Source organism: Dasypus novemcinctus, chromosome 8 (genome assembly GCF_030445035.2).
Source record: "Dasypus novemcinctus isolate mDasNov1 chromosome 8, mDasNov1.1.hap2, whole genome shotgun sequence".
Lineage (NCBI taxonomy): Eukaryota > Metazoa > Chordata > Mammalia > Cingulata > Dasypodidae > Dasypus > Dasypus novemcinctus.
In genome coordinates, this window is record NC_080680.1 from 15,686,581 (window position 1) to 15,704,788 (window position 18,208).

The window sequence follows — 18,208 nt, forward strand, 5'->3', positions numbered from 1 at the left end:
TAATGAGCAATCTGAGAAAGAAACCAAGAAAAAAACTACTATTTACAGTAGCAACTAAAAAAATCAAATACCCAGGAATAAACTTAAAGACGTAAATGACTTATACACAGAAAACTACACGACACTCTTAAATAAAATCAAAGTCTTAAATAAATGGAAGAATATTCCCTGTTCATGGATAGGACGACTAAATATCATTAAGATGTTTATCCTACCCAAACTAATCTACAGATCTAATGCTATCCCAATAAAAGTCAATACATTTTTCACTGAACTGAAAAAACTAACTATGAAATATATTTGGAAGGACAGGATGCCCAGAATAGCCAAAGACATATTGAAAAAGAAAAAAAATTGGAGGAATCATATTACTTGATTTTAAAACATACTACAAAGCTACAGTGGTCAAAACTGCATAGTATTGGTACAAGGATAGACATACTGACCAATGGAACCAAATTGAGAGTTCTGATATAGATCCTCCCATATGCAATCATCTGTTATTTGACAAGGCCACCAAGTCCACCTAACTAGGAGAGAATAGCCTCTTCACACAAATGGTGCTTAGAAAACTGGATATCCATAGTGAAAAGAATGAGAAAGGAACACCATCTCACACCTTATAAAAAAATCAACTCAAGATGGATCAAACATCTAAATATAAGAGCTAAGACCATAAAGACCTTGGAAGATGATGTAGGGAAGCATCTACAGGACCTTGTAATAGGAAATTGGTTCATGAACTTCACACCTAAGCACGAGCAGCAAAAGAAAAAATTAAAACCTTTTGCACCTCAAAATTAAAACCTTTTGCACCTCAAAGGAGTTTCTTAAGAAAGTGAAAAGACAGCCTGCCCAAAGTGAGAAAACATTTGGTAACCATATAGCTGACAGATGCCTAGTATCTACCATATATAAATACTATTTCTCAAAAATAAAGACAAACAACCCATTTTAAAAATGGGTAAGTGATTTGAACAGACACTTCTCCAAACAAGAAATACAAATGGCTGAAAGCACATGGAAAGATGCTCAACATCACTAGCTATTAGGGAAGTGCAAATCAAAATTACAATGAGATACCATCTTATACCCATTAGACCAGTGGCCATTAAAAAAACAGAGGAATACAAGAGTTGGAGAGGATGTGGAGGAATGGGTACCCTTACCCACTGCTGGTGGGAATGTAGAATGGTCCAGCCATTGTGGAGGACAGTTTGGTGGTTCCTCAAAAAATGAACTATAGATCTGCCATATGACCCAGCAATTCCACTGCTGGGTATACACCCAGAAGAATGAAAGCAAAGACACGAACAGATATATGCACACCAATGTTCATAGTGGCATAATTTACTATTGTCAGAAGTTGGAATCAACCCAAATGCCCATCAACTGATGAATGGATAAACAAAATGTGGTGTGTGTGTATACACACACATACACACACAATGGAATATTATCCAGCTGTAAAAAGAAATACAATACTAACACACGGGATAACACAGATGAATCTTGAGGACCTTATGTTGAGTGAAGCAAGCACTGAAGGACAATTACATGACCTCTCTGATATGAATTAAGCAAATTGAGATGGCTCAGAGAAGTAGAGTCTGGAAGATAGGTTTATAGGCAATAGAAAGGGAGAAGATTGTAAGCCAATGCCCATACAGGTGAAATCTATGATAAGGTGAAAGTGAGTAATTGTGTAGTGAAGGGATATGACAAGGGTTGTAGCAGTTTGATATTAAGATGAATTCCAAAAAGAAATATTGGATTATGTTTGTAAACTGATCTTTTCCTCTGGGCATATTAGATTATACTGGATTCATAGGTTTACTTGATTAATTATGTAAACTTCTTGTGTGAGTAGGTAAAGGCATGGCAAAGAACAGAGATGAGGGTTTTTGATGATGGAGTTTTGATTTTGGAGTTTGATACTCAAGCCTTAAGCTGGAGCCCCAGGAAGTAAGTACACAGAGGAGAGAGAAGCAAGACCATGGAAGGAAGGAATCCAGGAAGCTTGAACCCTCGCAGATGTAGGCAGCCATCCTGCTCCAACACATGAAAAGAGACTTTGGAGAGGGAAGTACCTTATGCTTTATGGCCTGGTAACTGTAAGCTCCTACCCTAATAAATACCCTTTATAAAAACCAACCAATTTCTGGTATTTTGCATTGGCACCCCTTTGGCTGACTAATACAGGGGTGTAGTGATACACTAGGCTGGGCGGTGCAAGTTTGAAAGAGGAGTAGGGTAGGGAGGATGGGTTGGACAGTCCATGGAACTAGGGGGAAGGTTGGGGGAGGCAGCAGGGGAACACTGGGGATTGGCGGGTATGTGGTTGAAACTATGATGTTGAGAAAACTCTCTTGGCAATATGACAAGGAAGGGTTACTGGTTTAGGGTGTTAGATGGGGGGGCATTTGGGACAGGGCGACCCTGGGGCAGTCTTCTAGAGAATGTGCGGGTGATTATTTTGTCATAGTGTGTTGTATCAGTGGGTGGAGACCCATATAATGAGCAGGAAGGAGTTGGACTCCCATCCTGCAGAGGCCTGATAATGTTCTCAAACAGAGGGAAGGGTGTCTCTTGAGAACATGGGTGTTTCCTAATGTGGGAGGACAGACTAGTGTGCCAAGCCCTCAGTGTTCCTGCAAGTATCTATGAATCTTGTCCTTCAAGGAGAGAAGCCTGGTGGTTGCCATGGGCCCTGAGGGGAGGGCGAAGGAGGAATAGAATAGAGGGAAGAGGAAAGCGGACTTGGCCCAATGGATAGGGCATCCTCCTACCACATGGGAGGTCCGCAATTCAAACCCCGGGCTTCCTTGACCAGTGTGGAGCTGGCCCATGCGCAGTGCTGATGTGCGCAAGGAGTGCCCTGCCATGCAGGGGTGTCTCCCGCATAGGGGAGACCCACGTGCAAGGAGTGCGCCCTGTAAGGAGAGCCGCCCAGCGCGAAAGAAAGGGTAGCCTGCCCAAGAATGGTGCCACACACACGGAGAGCTGACACAGCAAGATGACGCAACAAAAAGAAATGCAGATTGCCAGTGCTGCTGATAAGGATGGAAGTGGTCACAGAGGAACACACAGGGAATGGACACAGAAAGCAGACAACTCGGGGGGGGGGGGGGAAGGAGAAATAAATAAAAAATAAATCTTAAAAAAAAAAAAGAGAGGGAAGAGGGGGTATTTAGAGGGCAATGGAAGTGTTCTGCATAATCTTGCAATGATGGATACAGAACATGTTAAGTTTCATCAAGTATTTTATAAAAATGTATGGTCTAAAGTGTAAACCATAATGTGAACAATTAACCATGGTTGGTAGCTATGTATCTATGTTTGCACACTAGGTATGGCAAATGTACCATCCATAAGTAAAAAGGTTATTGATACAAGAGGGGGGTAAGGGGAGAGAATGCTGGGTGTATGAGAGTCCACTATATTCTGTATGTGACTTTACTGTTATCTAAAACTTATATTACTGTTATCTAAAACTTCTCTGAAGACAAAATGAAAAAAAAAAAGTAAGACACTGGGGAAGAAATGGAAGAAAATCCCACTGTACATACAGGATGACAGATATTACAGTGATGAAAGGGAAAACATCAAAAATTTTTAAAAAATATTTTTCATTATTTTTTTACTATCCCAACTTTTTAAACTTTAGCTTTAGTTTTTCTAAATTATTATATATTTTATTTCTTATGCTTAAACCTATCATTATTAATTTTCCTAGTAATTGTATTTGGTGATATTCTGGGCTTCATTTTTGAAGGAGTTTTGGATCACAGAAGGGTTACAACTATGGCAGGGGAGGATCATTGGTGTGGGGTGTCAGTGATGGGGGATACATGGGAGGAAGTTCACTTGGGCACACATATAATGTGTTCAGGTGTTCACGGGGCATTGCCACAGTGGGCAGAGATTCACACAACTGAAAGTATATTGAATTTCTATCCTGGGGAGCTCTGCCACATTCTCTAATGGAACAGCAACAATCACCCAAGTACAGGGGCAATGACTAGTGTCCGTTGATGGGCCCTTGATATTTACGACTATCCTTATGAGTCTTTGTTCTTGAATTTGCAACTTAGCCTTAGTGTTGTAAGCTGCCTAAGAGTTATCTCCTGAGAGCCTCCCTGTTACTCAATTGTGGCCTCTCTCTCAGCCAAACTCAGCATATAAATACATTACCTTCCCCCCAGAGTGGAACATGCCTCCCAGGGATAAGCCTCCCTGGCACTGAGGGATTACTACCAAACACCAGTGAGCAATGCAATTGGAAGAAGACCTTGAATAAAAGGGGGAAAAGGTAAAGACAAATGAGTTTATATGTCTAAGTGACTTCAATATGAGTCAAAAGGTCTTCCCAAAAGTAACATTTATACACATCTCAGCAGGATCTCATAGACAGCCAAAGTAGATATTATCCCAAATAATGGTGCTCCTGAGGGTCTGGAGACACCCAGGTCCTATGGTCATAGCAGATAGCGCCGGAGTTTAGTGATTCACCAGTGGGCCCTACTTTGGAGTTTGTGTTCCTAGTGTGACAGAGTTGGATCAGATATGACTTCTCTACACATGCCTCTTCTGTTCTCTTTACTTGAAACTATAGTTGGTCCTGGAGTTGGTAGGAGTACATCCAAGAGACTTGAATCTCTGGGCTGTCCATGTGCCAGCTGGGCCTTGAGCCTCCACAGAATTGTAACACCTACTCTCCAGTTCCCTGGACTCACCTAGGATAACTAACAAGGAGGTGAGGATGGACAACCACCTCTAGAGAGAGTCTACAACTGTAAGCAAGAAAGGCCCATCCATTAGCCATATGGGACTAAATCCCCCTCTTGATTAGAGGTAGAGTGGGCATTACCACCCCAGAATCCTCAGGATTTGGGAATAAAATATGACTAGAGTGGACTTACTGGTACTCTTATTATAGACTTATTGTGAGTCTAGCAATAGAAGAAACTATACTATGGATGGGAGACAGTGGCCACTGGAGGTGCTGACATCAGGGAGAGGGACAAAGAGGTGTGTGTAACACAGGGACAATTTCAGGACTTGGAATTGTTGTGAGTGACATTGCAATGACAGATACGGGTCATTATATATATACATCCATAACCTACAGAATTGAGTGGGAAAGAGTGTAAACTACAATGTAAACTATAATCCATGATTAGTGGCAATGTTCCAAAATGTGTTCCTCAGTTGTGGTGAATATACCACACTAATGAAAGAAGTTGTTAATGTGGAGAATGGTGGGAGGTGTGTGGAGTGGGGCATGTGGGAATTGTTATATATATATTTTATGTAACATTTTATGTAATCTAAGTATCTTTTAAAAATAAATTAAAAAATATATTAAAACCAAACCAAACAAAACAAAAAAGTCACTTCAGGGGAGCAGATGTAGCTCAACTGGTGGAGCACCTGCTTCGCATGTACAAGGTCCTGGTTTGAACCCTGGAACCTCCTAAAAACAAACAAACAAACAAACACCAACTCTCATTAGGGAGCAGATATAGCTCAGTGGCTGAGTGCCTGCTTTCTATGTACTAGGTCCTGGTACCTAGTACATGGGACATCCTAAGTCACTTGAAATAATCCTTTTAAAATGTGTTTATGAAGTTGATGTCTATAAATCTCAAAGCCTCCAAGCAGGATAAATTAAATTTAAAAGACCATACTGAGACAGATCACAGTCAAAATGCTAAGAACAAGCAGAAAGGAAGGAAAAACGGAAGGAAGGGAGGTAAGGAAAGAAGGGAGGTAGGGAGGAAGGGAAGAATTGGAAAAAATCTTAAAAGCAATTGATATATATGTGTATATATATGTATGCATATACAACTTAAAAATGATGGCGATATGGTAATTTCAGAGAAAAAAATGGCAGGATTTATATTACCAGATTTCAAGACTTAAAGCTAGCACAGTCTGGTATCCGCATATAAAAAATATAAAAAGAGAAAACCTGAACAGGACAGATTCCTGAAATAGACAAACATATAAGGATGACAGATATTTGTCAAAAGTATAAATATATAAGTATAATTCAATGGGGAATGGAAAGCCTTTTTCATAAATGATGCTGGAACATTTAGATATTTACATGAAGAAAATAATGCTCTATACATCATATAATATACAAAAATTCAAGATGGACATAAATCTAGATGTGATAGTAAAAATTATAAAGCTTCTAGAAGCAAATAATAGAAGAAAATCTTCATGATACTGGAGAGGAAAAAGTTATAATTCAGGACCAAAAAAAAAGCATTAATCATAACAGAAAAAATATACAAATTGGGCTTCCTGAAAATAAAAAATTTTGTCCATCAAAACACAATATTAACTAGAAGACTTGTACACCTAACAGCAGAGCCTGCAGCTATGTAAAACAAATACTTTAATACATCACTTTCACTAAAGGATAGAATTCTAGACAGAAGATGAATAAGGAAATATGAGACTTCAACAATAAACCAACTAGACCTAACAAATACATAAGGAACACTTCACCCAGCAGCAACAGATACACATTCTTCTCTAGTGCACATGGAGGAACGGATGTAGCTCAGTGGTTAAGTGCTCACTTTCCATGTACGAGGTACTGAGTTCAATCCCTATTACCTCCTAAAAAAATGTTCATTTGACTATCTAGTGTAAATGGATCATTCTCCAGGATAGACCCTATATTTGGTCACAAAACAAGTCATGAAAAATATTGAAATCATACAATGTATCTTTTTAAAACACAATGGAATGAAGCTAGAAATCAATAACAGAGTGAGAAATGGAAAATTCACAAATACGTGGAAATTAAAAATAACACTCTTAACCAATGGGTTAAAGGAAAAAATTACAAGGGAAATTAGGAAATATCTTGAGGCAAATGAAAACAAAAATATAACATTCCAAACTTAGGAAGGAGCAAAGGCAGTACAGAGAGGGAAAGTTATAGCTCTAAATACTTACATTAAAAAGAAGAACAATTTCAAATCAGAGACCTACTCTCAAAACTCTTAAGAACTAGAAAAAGAAGAGTAAACTAAACCCAGTGTGAGCATTAGGGAGGAAATAAAAAACAAGAGCAGAGACATATGAAATAGAGAATAAAACACAATAGAGAAAAATCAACAAAACCAAAAGTTGGTTCTCTGAAAAGGTCAATAAAATCTACAAACCTTTAACTAGACTGACAAAGAAAAAAAGAGGAGCAAATAATTAAAATCAGAAATGAAAAAAGGGTTTTACTACCAACCCCATTAAAATAAAAAGGACTACAAGATTCTATATATAGGGAAGTGTATGTGGTTCAAGCAATTGGGATTCTGCCTACCACATGGGAGATCTCAGCTTTGATTCCTGGTGCCTCCTAAAGAGATGAGCAGACAGTGACTGCAAAACAATGGGGTGGGGGCAGTAATAAATTAATGGGAAAAAAAAGATTCAACGTACAACTGTATGCCAGCAAATTAGATAACCTAGATGAAATAGACAAATTTCTAGAAACAAAATTACCTACACTGATTCAAGAAGAAAGATCTCAACAAATTAACAGCTAGTAAAGAGACTGAGTCAGTCATCGAACATTTCCCAACAAAGAAAAGCCCAGGACCACATGTCTTCACAGGGGAATTTTAACAAACATTCCAAGAAGAATTAACACCAATCCTGCTCAAACTCTTCCCCAATATAGAAGAAAAGGGAAGATTCCTGATTTCATTCTATGAGACCAACTTTACTCTCACACCAAAGTCAGATAAAGAAACCACAAAAAAAGAGAGAAAATTACAGACAAATGTCTCATATGAATACATGAGCAAAAATTCTCAACCAGTACCAACAGCACATTAAGAGAATTATCCACCATGATCAAGTGGGATTTATCCCAGGTATGCAAGGGTGGTTCAACATAAGAAAGTCAATTAATTTAATATACCACATTAAGAGAACAAAAAAACCATGATCATCTGAATTGATGCAAGAAAGGCATATGACAAAATCCAACACCCTTTATTGATAAAAACACTCAGAACATTAGGAATAAAAGGAAACTTCCTCAATATAACAGGCATACATGAAAAATCCACAGCTATTATCATATACAATAATGAAAGACTAAAGGCTTTCCCTGTAAGATCAGGGACAAGACAAGAGCAAGTAGAAAAGAGAAAGAAATAAAAGGGAACTAAATTTGAAAGGAAAAAGTAAAACTTCTTATTTGTAGATGACATGATCCTATATACAGAAAATCCTGAAAAATCCACTTTTTAATAAAAATATTAAAAATTAAGAACCTAGAAATAAATGTAACCAAAGATATACAAGACCTATACACTAAAAATTAAAAATTGCTGAGAGAAATTAAATAAGACCTAAAGAAATGGAGATATATGTCATGATAATGAACTGGAAGATTCAATATCATTAAGACCACTGAAATGACTAACATAAAGATTTCCTTTTATTTTTGATTTTTTGCTGTTAACAGAATGATTTGTAACATTATTGTAACCAGGCACTTCTCTTGATCTTCAAGTACTATTTCTTGCCCCTTCCAAAATGACTTGTTTCCAACTAGTTCTAACCGGCCTTTCAAGGTTCCCTGAGCTCTCTCCTAACAGTGACCAAAAAGTAACCCTGGAACATAAAGCATCCTGTAAGTAGAACCAAAGTCAGCAGAGCCAACAGGACAAAGAAACGTCAGATCCTAGAAAGAGGCAAGAGGTCCAGCAAACAGTTCCAGCAACATCACAATCCATTCCTCAGAAAAAAAGCAGCCAATTAGCAGCCTACATGCTCCAGCCGAGTGCTGCCTTGCAGCAGACTCTAAGTTAGCTTTAAAATCCCAAACCCATGGACTATAGTTAGTAGTAATACTTTGACAATGCTCTTTCATAATTTGTTACAATTGTTTCACAACAATGCAAGACTTTGTGGTGGGGTGATGTATGAGAGCCCTGTATGATGTTATGCCTGTTCATTTTGTAAGTTCACAATTTTTACTATACACATATTATTTATGTGTGTTCGTGTATGAATGATAAACTTCAATAAATTGTTTTCAAAATGAAAATAACAACAACAAAAACCCCATACCTTTCCAGCTTGCAGACACATTTGAGCTTGATCCTGTCTCCTTACTGGTAGCCATGTAATAAATCTCTTTTTCTCTTTGAAATGCTCATGTCACAGAATTGGTTCTTTGTGCGCATTAGGCAGCAAGCCTGTCTGTTTCACTAACAATATAAAGTCTCCCAAAATTTATTTATAGATTTAATGCAATCTTCATCAAAATCTTTTTTGTAGAAAGTGTAAAGCTAACTTTACAGTTATGGTAATTAAGGCAGAGAAGTATTAGTATAAGAATAAAACAAGAGATCACTGGAATAAACAGAGTCAATAGATTGACTCACAATTATATGACCAATTGACATTTTCACAAAGGTAATCAAATAGGGAAGAATGAAGAAAGAAATGCCATTTCAAGAAATGATACTAGCACAACTAACTTTTACTATGGAAAAAAGATAAACCTTGACTTCTACTATATAATATGTACAAAAATTAATTCAAAATATGAATTAAGGGAAACGGACTTTGGCCCAGTGGTTAGGGCATCCGTCTACCATATGGGAGGTCCGCGGTTCAAACCCCGGACCTCCTTGACCCGTGTGGAGCTGGCCATGCGCAGTGCTGATGCGCGCAAGGAGTGCCGTGCCACGCAGGGGTGTCACCGCGTAGGGAAGCCCCACGCGCAAGGAGTGCGCCCGTGAGGAGAGCCGCCCAGCGTGAAAAGAAAGTGCAGCCTGCCCAGGAATGGCGCCGCCCACACTTCCCGTGCCGCTGACGACAACAGAAGCGGACAAAGAAACAAAAAAGCAGACAAAGAAACAAGACGCAGCAAATAGACACCAAGAACAGACAACCAGGGGAGGGGGGGAAATTAAATAAATAAATAAATCTTTAAAAAATAAAAAAAATTAAAAAAAAAAAAGATATGAATTAATGCAGCTAAAACTATAAAGCTTCTAGAGAAAAAAAGAATATCTTGACAATCTTTGAGTAGGCAAAGATTTCTTAGATACAGAAAAGCACTGACCATAAAAGGAAAAATAGATAAATTTTATTCTATCAAAACTAAAAACAACTCATCAAAAGATATTAAGAAAGTGAAAAGGAAAACCACAGACATAGAGAGAAAATGTTCATAATATACAGATCTGACAAAGGACTTGTACCTACAATATTAAAAAAAAAACCTCCTATAAATCAATAATAAAAAACAACACAATTTAAAAATAAGCGAGACTTAATAGACAACTGAGAAAAATAAGCACGATTAATTATCTGAGAAATGCAAACTATAACCATAAACATAAACATAATGAGATACTGTGACACACCTCTAAACTGGCGAAAATACAAAGACTAACTTTAACAGAGAATGAAGGAACTTTCAGTGGTTATGGAAACGTTCTATATATTGATCTTGATGATAACCACATGGTGTATATATTTATCAAAATTCACTGAACTCTACATTTAAGATTTTATGTAAATTATACTTCAGTGAAATCTTAAAAATGTCATTATTGTTGTGGGGGACAAAGATTGGGGGACTGCTCTAGACTTTTTAATTCCATCAACCATGACTATAACCCAAATTAAATGAAAGCTTTGTATTCTTGTTTTACTTTTTTGAAAAAATCTATGACAACAATTTTTGGGAACATTTTGCATATTCAATGTTATTCATGTAGGAAAATGTCTTTATTCTAAAGATATACATGATGAAGTATTTATCAGTTCAATGTCATATCGGCAACATATTTTCAAATGATTTGGCAAACTAATATATTCTATCTTGCTTTATTTATTTATTTTTATTTTTTAAAAGATACTTAGATTACATAAATGTTACATAAAAAATGTAGGGCATTCCCATATGCCCCACTCTCTATGCTTTATAATTATATATACCAAAATATACTAAGATTGAGGGAGATGGATGTTTATCAGTCAATTCTTTCAACTTTTCTATGAGCTTTTAAATTACCCAATATAAAGTTAGGAAAACAGAACATGAACAGAAAGAAAACTTTCTTAGGAAACTAGGAACACAAAGGCACTTCCTTAATCTGTTAATGGATATCCATTCAAAATATACCATATCATGAGAGTTAACAGTAAGTGTTAAGATGTGTTCCATACAAAATCAGACACTAGACAAGGAGGGCCATAAGCTAGACAAGGAGGGCTGAAACTACCATGACTACTGAGCATTGTACTGGAGGTCCTAGAATTCAACAGGGAGACCACCACTAAAAAACAAAAGGAAAAAAAAAGTATTGGAAAAGCAGAAAAAAAACCTTTATGACTCACATTCAAAAAGATCCACATAAAGAGTATACAGACTATCAAACTTATTGAAACAGTTTAGCAAGGTATCTGGAAGTAAAACTGATATACAAAAATCCAGAGTTCTCCATACTAACCACTGAACTTAGAAAGTAACATAGAGATAAGTGAGCATTTCCAATCAGTGCTTGAACAGGCCTGTCATACACAACACAATAAAAAATGAGCGCCACATAGACTGCAAACCTAAATGTAGAAAATAAAACTATCAAATTATTTGAACAAATACAGTAAACTATTTTTATAATTAGCTGAGGTGCACGAAGATTTCTTAGGAAGACACAAAACTCAGAAACTATAATGAAAAAGATTAAAGACGACCTAACTAAAAATACAGCTCTCTTTAAAATAAAGTGACCACCTAGGAGAAAACATTTGGAACTTTGTCAAAATAAGGAGAATTATGACTATTCAATATACATAAAGTGCTCCTAGTAGTCAGGAAGAATAAACACCACAAAACAATGGGCCAAGGAATTGAATCAACAGAAACAGAAGTACAAAGGGTTAATACATAAAGAAGATACTCAAAACTCAAAAGTTATTAAGAAATGCAAATTAAATTTAGATATTTAAGATTCATTAGATTGGTCAAATTTGAAATTAATTTATCTTTTGGAATAATAAATGCTCATGGTAAACTACACAAACACATAGGCACACCCACAAAATTTATGAAGTATTGAAGGGTTACAGAAAATTTAAGCTCTTTCTCCCATGGCTAGGCCCTATTCTCTGGTTTTTACCTTCAGAAGTAATTAGTTTTTTATGCATTTTGACAGTGATAATCCAAGGATATAAAAGCTTTTGTGAGCACATACACAACAATCAGTTCAACACAACTCATACCATAAAATGCAGTTTCTTATATATTGCTGAAGGAAAATAAAACTGGTAGCATCTATTAAAATACCAGAACACTTTATCCTAGCAATCCTACATTCAGTATCCACTTTTTCCCTACCCAAATATGTGTCTGATGAAGTTCTTTGCTTTGTTTCATTGTCAAAAATGTACACCACTGAATGTACTTCCACAATTGTGGGAAGAAATTGCATCCAAAAAAGAACAATCACACAAGTTGATAATTGTTGAAGCTGGATGATGAAGATATGGAGGCTCCTATGACTATTTTCTCTTCTTTTACATATGTTTGAAATTTTCCGTAACATAAAGTTAAATAAAGACCAAGCAAGCCTCATCATTTTTCTCGCAGATCACAAACCTCCGCCCCTGTTCTTTCCTTTCCATTGCACTGAATCACATAAACCTCCTCAAATCCTGTGAGGCTTGTGCAAGCACCAAGCTGAACTCACCAGGGTCGGGGTCATCATCCTCTGCAGTCAGGAGAAACGGGGGGCACTTTCTGGTCTCGCAGTCCTGCCCCAAAGAGTCCCTGGTCCTTACCCAAGTTGACTGTCCCCTAAAGATTCAGAGGAAACCGCAAATGAGGGAAGCTGCCAGCACTCAGGCTGAATCCCTGGGACTCTAATGGGGAGAGACTGGTGGCGGCCTGCATGGGGGGCTGTGGTATGACACAGGTGCTCCGCAAGGATGACCACAAAGCAGAGTTGGGCAGCCTGCAGGTCCCTAATGCAGGAAAAACACCAGCAATCCAACTCTGGGTATCAGGCAGGCGCGATCCGAGAGGGGCCAAGAGACGTGGACCTGCAGACCAGGAGGAGAGAAGATGGCAGTACTTGTTGGAGCTTGTGAGACCCTCAGCACATCATCCGGCTGAGGGTGCACCCGCAATGGCCATTCACCATCGGGGTCTGCTGTGCCTTGTCTAATCTTATAACAGCCTAACTGAGGGACTCTCCAGGTCACAGGTGACCTGCCCCCTTCCCATGGAACCAACACTCCTGGAAAATCTGAGGTCCTGTTAAGCCGAATGCACCCTTTTTCAATGAAGACAGCCCCAGTCCCACCCCGGATGGGCCTGCCCACCCTGCCTTTGCACCAGTTATAGGTGCAGACATGTTAACCCAGGTTCCACGTGTGGGTCAGATGAATTGGGGGGAAATGAAATGTGAGATTTTACCATTCAAACACATGTCCCTGGGCCCCGTAAAAGAAACAATGACCAGGACCAGGGCCACTGCATGTCCTGAATCCACCAGCATTGACTCTGTATGTAGCAGTTTGATATAGTTTATGAATTCCAAAAATAGATATTGGATTATGTTTGTAAACTGGTTGGTCCCTCTGGGCATATTAGATTATACTAGATTCAGAGGTTTCACTTTTACTTGATTAAATAATGATTAAGGACTTGATTGGGCCATGACAGAAGGACATTGAATCTCTGGCCCATTGGTGGGCAGGTACACTCCGAGAAAATAACAAGGCAGAGGAGTTGGTTGGAGTTTCTGAGCTGGAGCCTGGGAAGGAAACACAGGAGAAGAACACAGAGGAATAGAGACTGCTCCTTAGATGTGGAAGGGGCCCTGGGAAGAGAGACAAGCTGTTTGCCTGATAGTTTGCAGCTGCAGAGGCCAGAGCCCTGAGAAGCTGAGCCTAGAGAGAATCAAGCCCAAGGGAGAGAGGCAAAGCTTAGAGAGTCTCATAGTCTGTAGCTAACCTTGTGGAGGAAATAGAGCAGCTGAGCCAAGAGAGGGCCCCGGGAGAGAGATGAGACTTATCCCAGCCTACAGCTGATACTGGAAGAAGCTGGGACCATGGAGCCTTAAGAGGAAGAGGAAGCCTGAATGTCAGCAGCCATCTTGCTTCAACATGTCGCAATAGACTTTGGTGAGGCAATTAATTTAGGCTTTATGACCTGGTATCTGTAAGCTTCTACCCCAAATAAATATCCTTTATAAAAGCCAACAGATTTCTGGTATTTTGCATCAGAACCCCTTTGACTGACTAAATACTGTGCCAGAAAAAAACAGGTGGGAGAATAAAACTGCACTGGGAACTTGGTGAACATTCTGGCTCTGATTCTAGCAAGGCTTGCCTACCATAGCTCTATCTGAATTCTGTTTCTATAATTTCCCTCATGTTATTCTTTAATAGTGATTATTTTACACATGGCCCATAATAGTCCCCAGGGACTCCCTCCTCCTCCTCCTCCTCCTCCACCTCCACTTCCACCACCACCACCACCACCACCACCGCCGCCACTACCCACAGGCACACAGAGCATTTTTTTTAGAAAAGCAAAACAAATCCCTCCACTACCCACTTTAAAACCCCCCCAGTGGCTTCCCACAGTCACCATCTACCCCACTGCACTATTTTCCTCACGGCACGTAACACATTTGAAATCACCTTCCTCGTCTGTTTGTATGCACACTTATTGCCTGTCATTTCCACCATAACAAGAATATCTTTACCCAGATCACAGGTTCTTGGTATAAGTAGGGGCCCAATAAATATTGAGTTTGATGGTGGACACAGCTCATAACTTATTCAGCTAGCCACAAGTGAAATAACATGATTGATGCTACTTCAACTTTGTGTATAAAATGAAACACTGTACATTATTCAAATATCAAATTTACATACATTCACATAAAATTTGCTACTTCAATACAGTAAAAAAAGGATGATGTCTACTTTGAATTAAGTTTTACTTTAAATTGGGGTCTGAGTGGAGGTCAGGTGGGACACAATGGGAAACCAAAACCACAATGCATGAGAAAAGACTGTTATTCACAGGTCCCAGGGAGAGAGGGGTGCCGAGAGGAGTTGACGATAGGCTCTGGTGGCTCAACCAGCGAGTGGGGCACACACAAGAAGAACAAGGGGAACCCATAGGCTTAGGCCTCTATTGAGGTTCAGAGGTGGAGATTAGCAGATTTCCCAGAAGAGTCAAGGACTGGTTAGTTTAAAGCAAATTCGTGTTGCAGGTGGAGATGACAGCTTATCATTTGGGATCAGCGGTGGGCTCTGGGTGAGGTGTGTAGGTGGCGTGAGAGGTGGCCACAGATATAGATTTGGCGTCTGGGGCCATTTCTGCCCCAGGGCTGGAGAGCGCCTTATTAACTAGGCCAAAGGTCAGCGTTGTAGCAGGTGACTTAGCCAAAGTAAGATGGATGCAACGGCAGCACATACACAGACACACACGTTTGACAGCTATGACAACAGCACTACGACTGCCATTCACAAGGAAGAAATGAGAGAAGAGTAAAAATAATAGCTCATGTTTGTTGAGCAATTACTCTATGCTATGCACATGTATTAAATCATTTCATCCTCTTGAGAGCAGAGCTGAAGTAACTTGGTCAAGGTTACAAAGATAGTAAATGGTGGGGCCAGGACTTAAAAAATTAATGGGGCATTTTGAATGTGTTGATGCTTACACAAAACGCATAAACCTCTACTCCAAAGATAGTTAATTTTACTGAAAGTAAATTTAAAATAATTTTCTAAAAATGTATGGGGCAGTGATTATCAAAGAAATCGGGGATAATTTAAAAGAGGGAATTAAAAAGAGACAAATAGCTAGCATGAAGTGCACGGGTCTTCACTTGTGATCAGGGCTTCAAATGGATCTCTACCAGTTGATCTATGAGCACCAGCCCCCACCACTCATTCCACGATCTCATCACTGTCCTGCAGACCCTCACCGCTAAGCCAACGGAACCTCCTTAATCCAATTCCGCTGAATCCAATGAATACAGCCACAGACACCTCTTCACTGAATTTTTAAAAGCCCATGATCTCATCACTGCAGGCACCAAACCAACCGCGCATCACTGCCCCGCCAACCTTCCATCAGCAAGCTCACACACACGTGTTACCCGACATGGGTGGTCCCCCAAACCCCTGACACTCACATCACAGGGGAGCCAGACACCCACCAGCCACTCCGTTTTGTCCGGGACCTGCGACATTCAGGATTCAAGCCGGGACAGTTCGAATAAACCAGGATGAACTCGTCACGCTAGCAGTGACTCTTGACACAGAACTCCCTTCAGTGATCCCACGAACACAACCTTCTTTGATTTTCCACTTATCCTTTCTGAACAAGAGATTTCTCTGTATGCGGAGATCGATTGAATCACTCCTTCGGTATCCGAGTAAGGCTTCCGTTTCCGAACCTCTTTATGACGTCACAAGTTACGCGTCCACCCAGTGGGAGTTGCGCACGCTCAATGGGTCTCGAGGCCCCAGCCCGCCAGAAGCAAACATGGCGTCTTCTAGCCGCGCGGTCTCAGGGACAAGATGGCCTCGCCCACATTGTCGCTTTACCGTGGGGGCGGCCATATTGAGGAGATGTCGTCCTCAAAGCATCGTCGGTCCTGCCTACAACCCCAGAGATTCTCACAGAGCAGGATCCGAGCGTGCGGAGAGGGAAGATTCGGGGCCAAATTCGGTACCAGGGGACTTGGGGTGTAGATCTGGAAAAAAACACTGGACTGGAAAACGATAAAATTGAATCGGCGTCGCTTGCGGCGTGGTGGGCTTTTGTGTGGATAAAGACCCGGGAGGTGGGGAGCCCTGGTAGCAGCCAAAGACTGAAGGTCGTGGGAAGATAGAAGAGAGTCTTCGAATAAACAAAATAAGGAATAACAAGAGCCTAGAGGAAAAGTAACCAGGGGCGTGAGTGGGCAGAAGTCCCTCAGGCACGGAGCAGCCACGTAAAGATGGGGAGTGTGACCCCGGCCTGGTGCAGGCCTGAGCCTAGGAGCCCCCGCCCGGGAGGACGCGAAGCACCAGGCTTAAGACAGGGTCCAGAGCTGCAGCACGGAGGAACATCACCCGTTCGCCCTCGTTCTAGCTGTCCCAGGGCTGCCGGCGCTCGTCTCGAACCAGGGCGCCAATACTGTGTCTCACTTTCCTCATTTGCATGGTGAGGACAAGAACGGTGTCCTCACTTAGAGCTGTGTAAGGGTCAGGACCTCCAGGGCTGTCGTGAGGGTGTGGTCATGGGCCTCAGAGCGGGGCCTGCAGCCAAGGAGCGCTGGGGTGGGGCTTCTCCCGTCATCACTGTCCAGTTAGGCTGTGGGAACAACTCACTCATGTGATCTGAGGGAAAGTCAAACACTCCTTGGCTGCCACGTGAGGAGGTCCCTGCTAGGGTCCCTGTATGCAGCACATTAAGTGACACACTTATCAGGTAGGAAAACTGAGTCATAGAAAGACTCCCAAGCCCAGCATTTAACCCACATGGTAAATTCTCCTCTGTGCTGTGTCCATCACTTTATCTGCAGAGCCATGAAGCTCAAGAAACAAAAACAAGAACTGAGAGGTGTTTGTACCAGAAATACAGACCAAGCTTCTAGGCAGCTCAGGCAAAGGGAAAAACAGGATGAGTGTGTGCTAAAGTTTGGGAGCTCTGCACCTCCTGGCTCCCAATGAAGTCCATCCAACGTTGTCTGAGCTCTGAACTCCCAAGGGGCAGGTGATAACTTGTGGCCTCCTGGGTCCTTCACTATAAGATCCCTTCTGTCCCAGACCTCTCTCCTGGCTTCCACTCCTTTAACAGACACTGAGCCTTGGACTGACTATTTTTCAAGAAATCTGTGGGGTTGGGCCATAGATGAGTCTGTGGGGTCAAGGTAGGGGCTCTGTGGGCATATGTGAGATCAAGGGTTGAGGGTTTGGGGTCATGGGTAGGGATCTGTGGAGTCAGAGATGGAACTCCGTGGGACAAATGATTTGTAGTCTACAGGGTTAAGAGTGGGGAGTCTTTGCTTGATTGAATTTTGGTGTCAGGGATGAGGGTCTGTGGGGTCAGTGATAGGGGTCTAGAAAGCAACTCCTTGCTTTTTCATGTTGGGCCAGGATGAGGATCTGGGGTCAGTGATGGGGACAGCATTTGTGGTAT

At 40.6% G+C, this 18,208-nt stretch overlaps 1 protein-coding gene across 3 annotated transcripts in view; it reads right to left on the reverse strand.

The window, feature by feature from the left end:
* LOC101432796 (zinc finger protein 84-like) overlaps positions 1-16,501 on the reverse strand; it is a 30,688-nt gene extending 14,187 nt beyond the window's left edge. Inside the window, exons 1-2 of one of the 3 annotated variants that reach the window (XM_071216592.1) lie at positions 16,239-16,501; positions 12,744-12,850 (exon numbers count right to left, since the gene is read on the reverse strand). In XM_071216592.1, coding sequence (XP_071072693.1) covers positions 12,744-12,761 — 18 coding nt within the window. In that variant the 5' untranslated portion in view covers positions 12,762-12,850; positions 16,239-16,501. Of the gene's footprint in view, positions 1-12,743; positions 12,851-16,214 lie in introns of all 3 variants that reach the window. The other 2 variants (XM_058301479.2, XM_058301478.2) reach the window with 2 other exon arrangements.
* Positions 16,502-18,208: the final 1,707 nt, after the last annotated feature.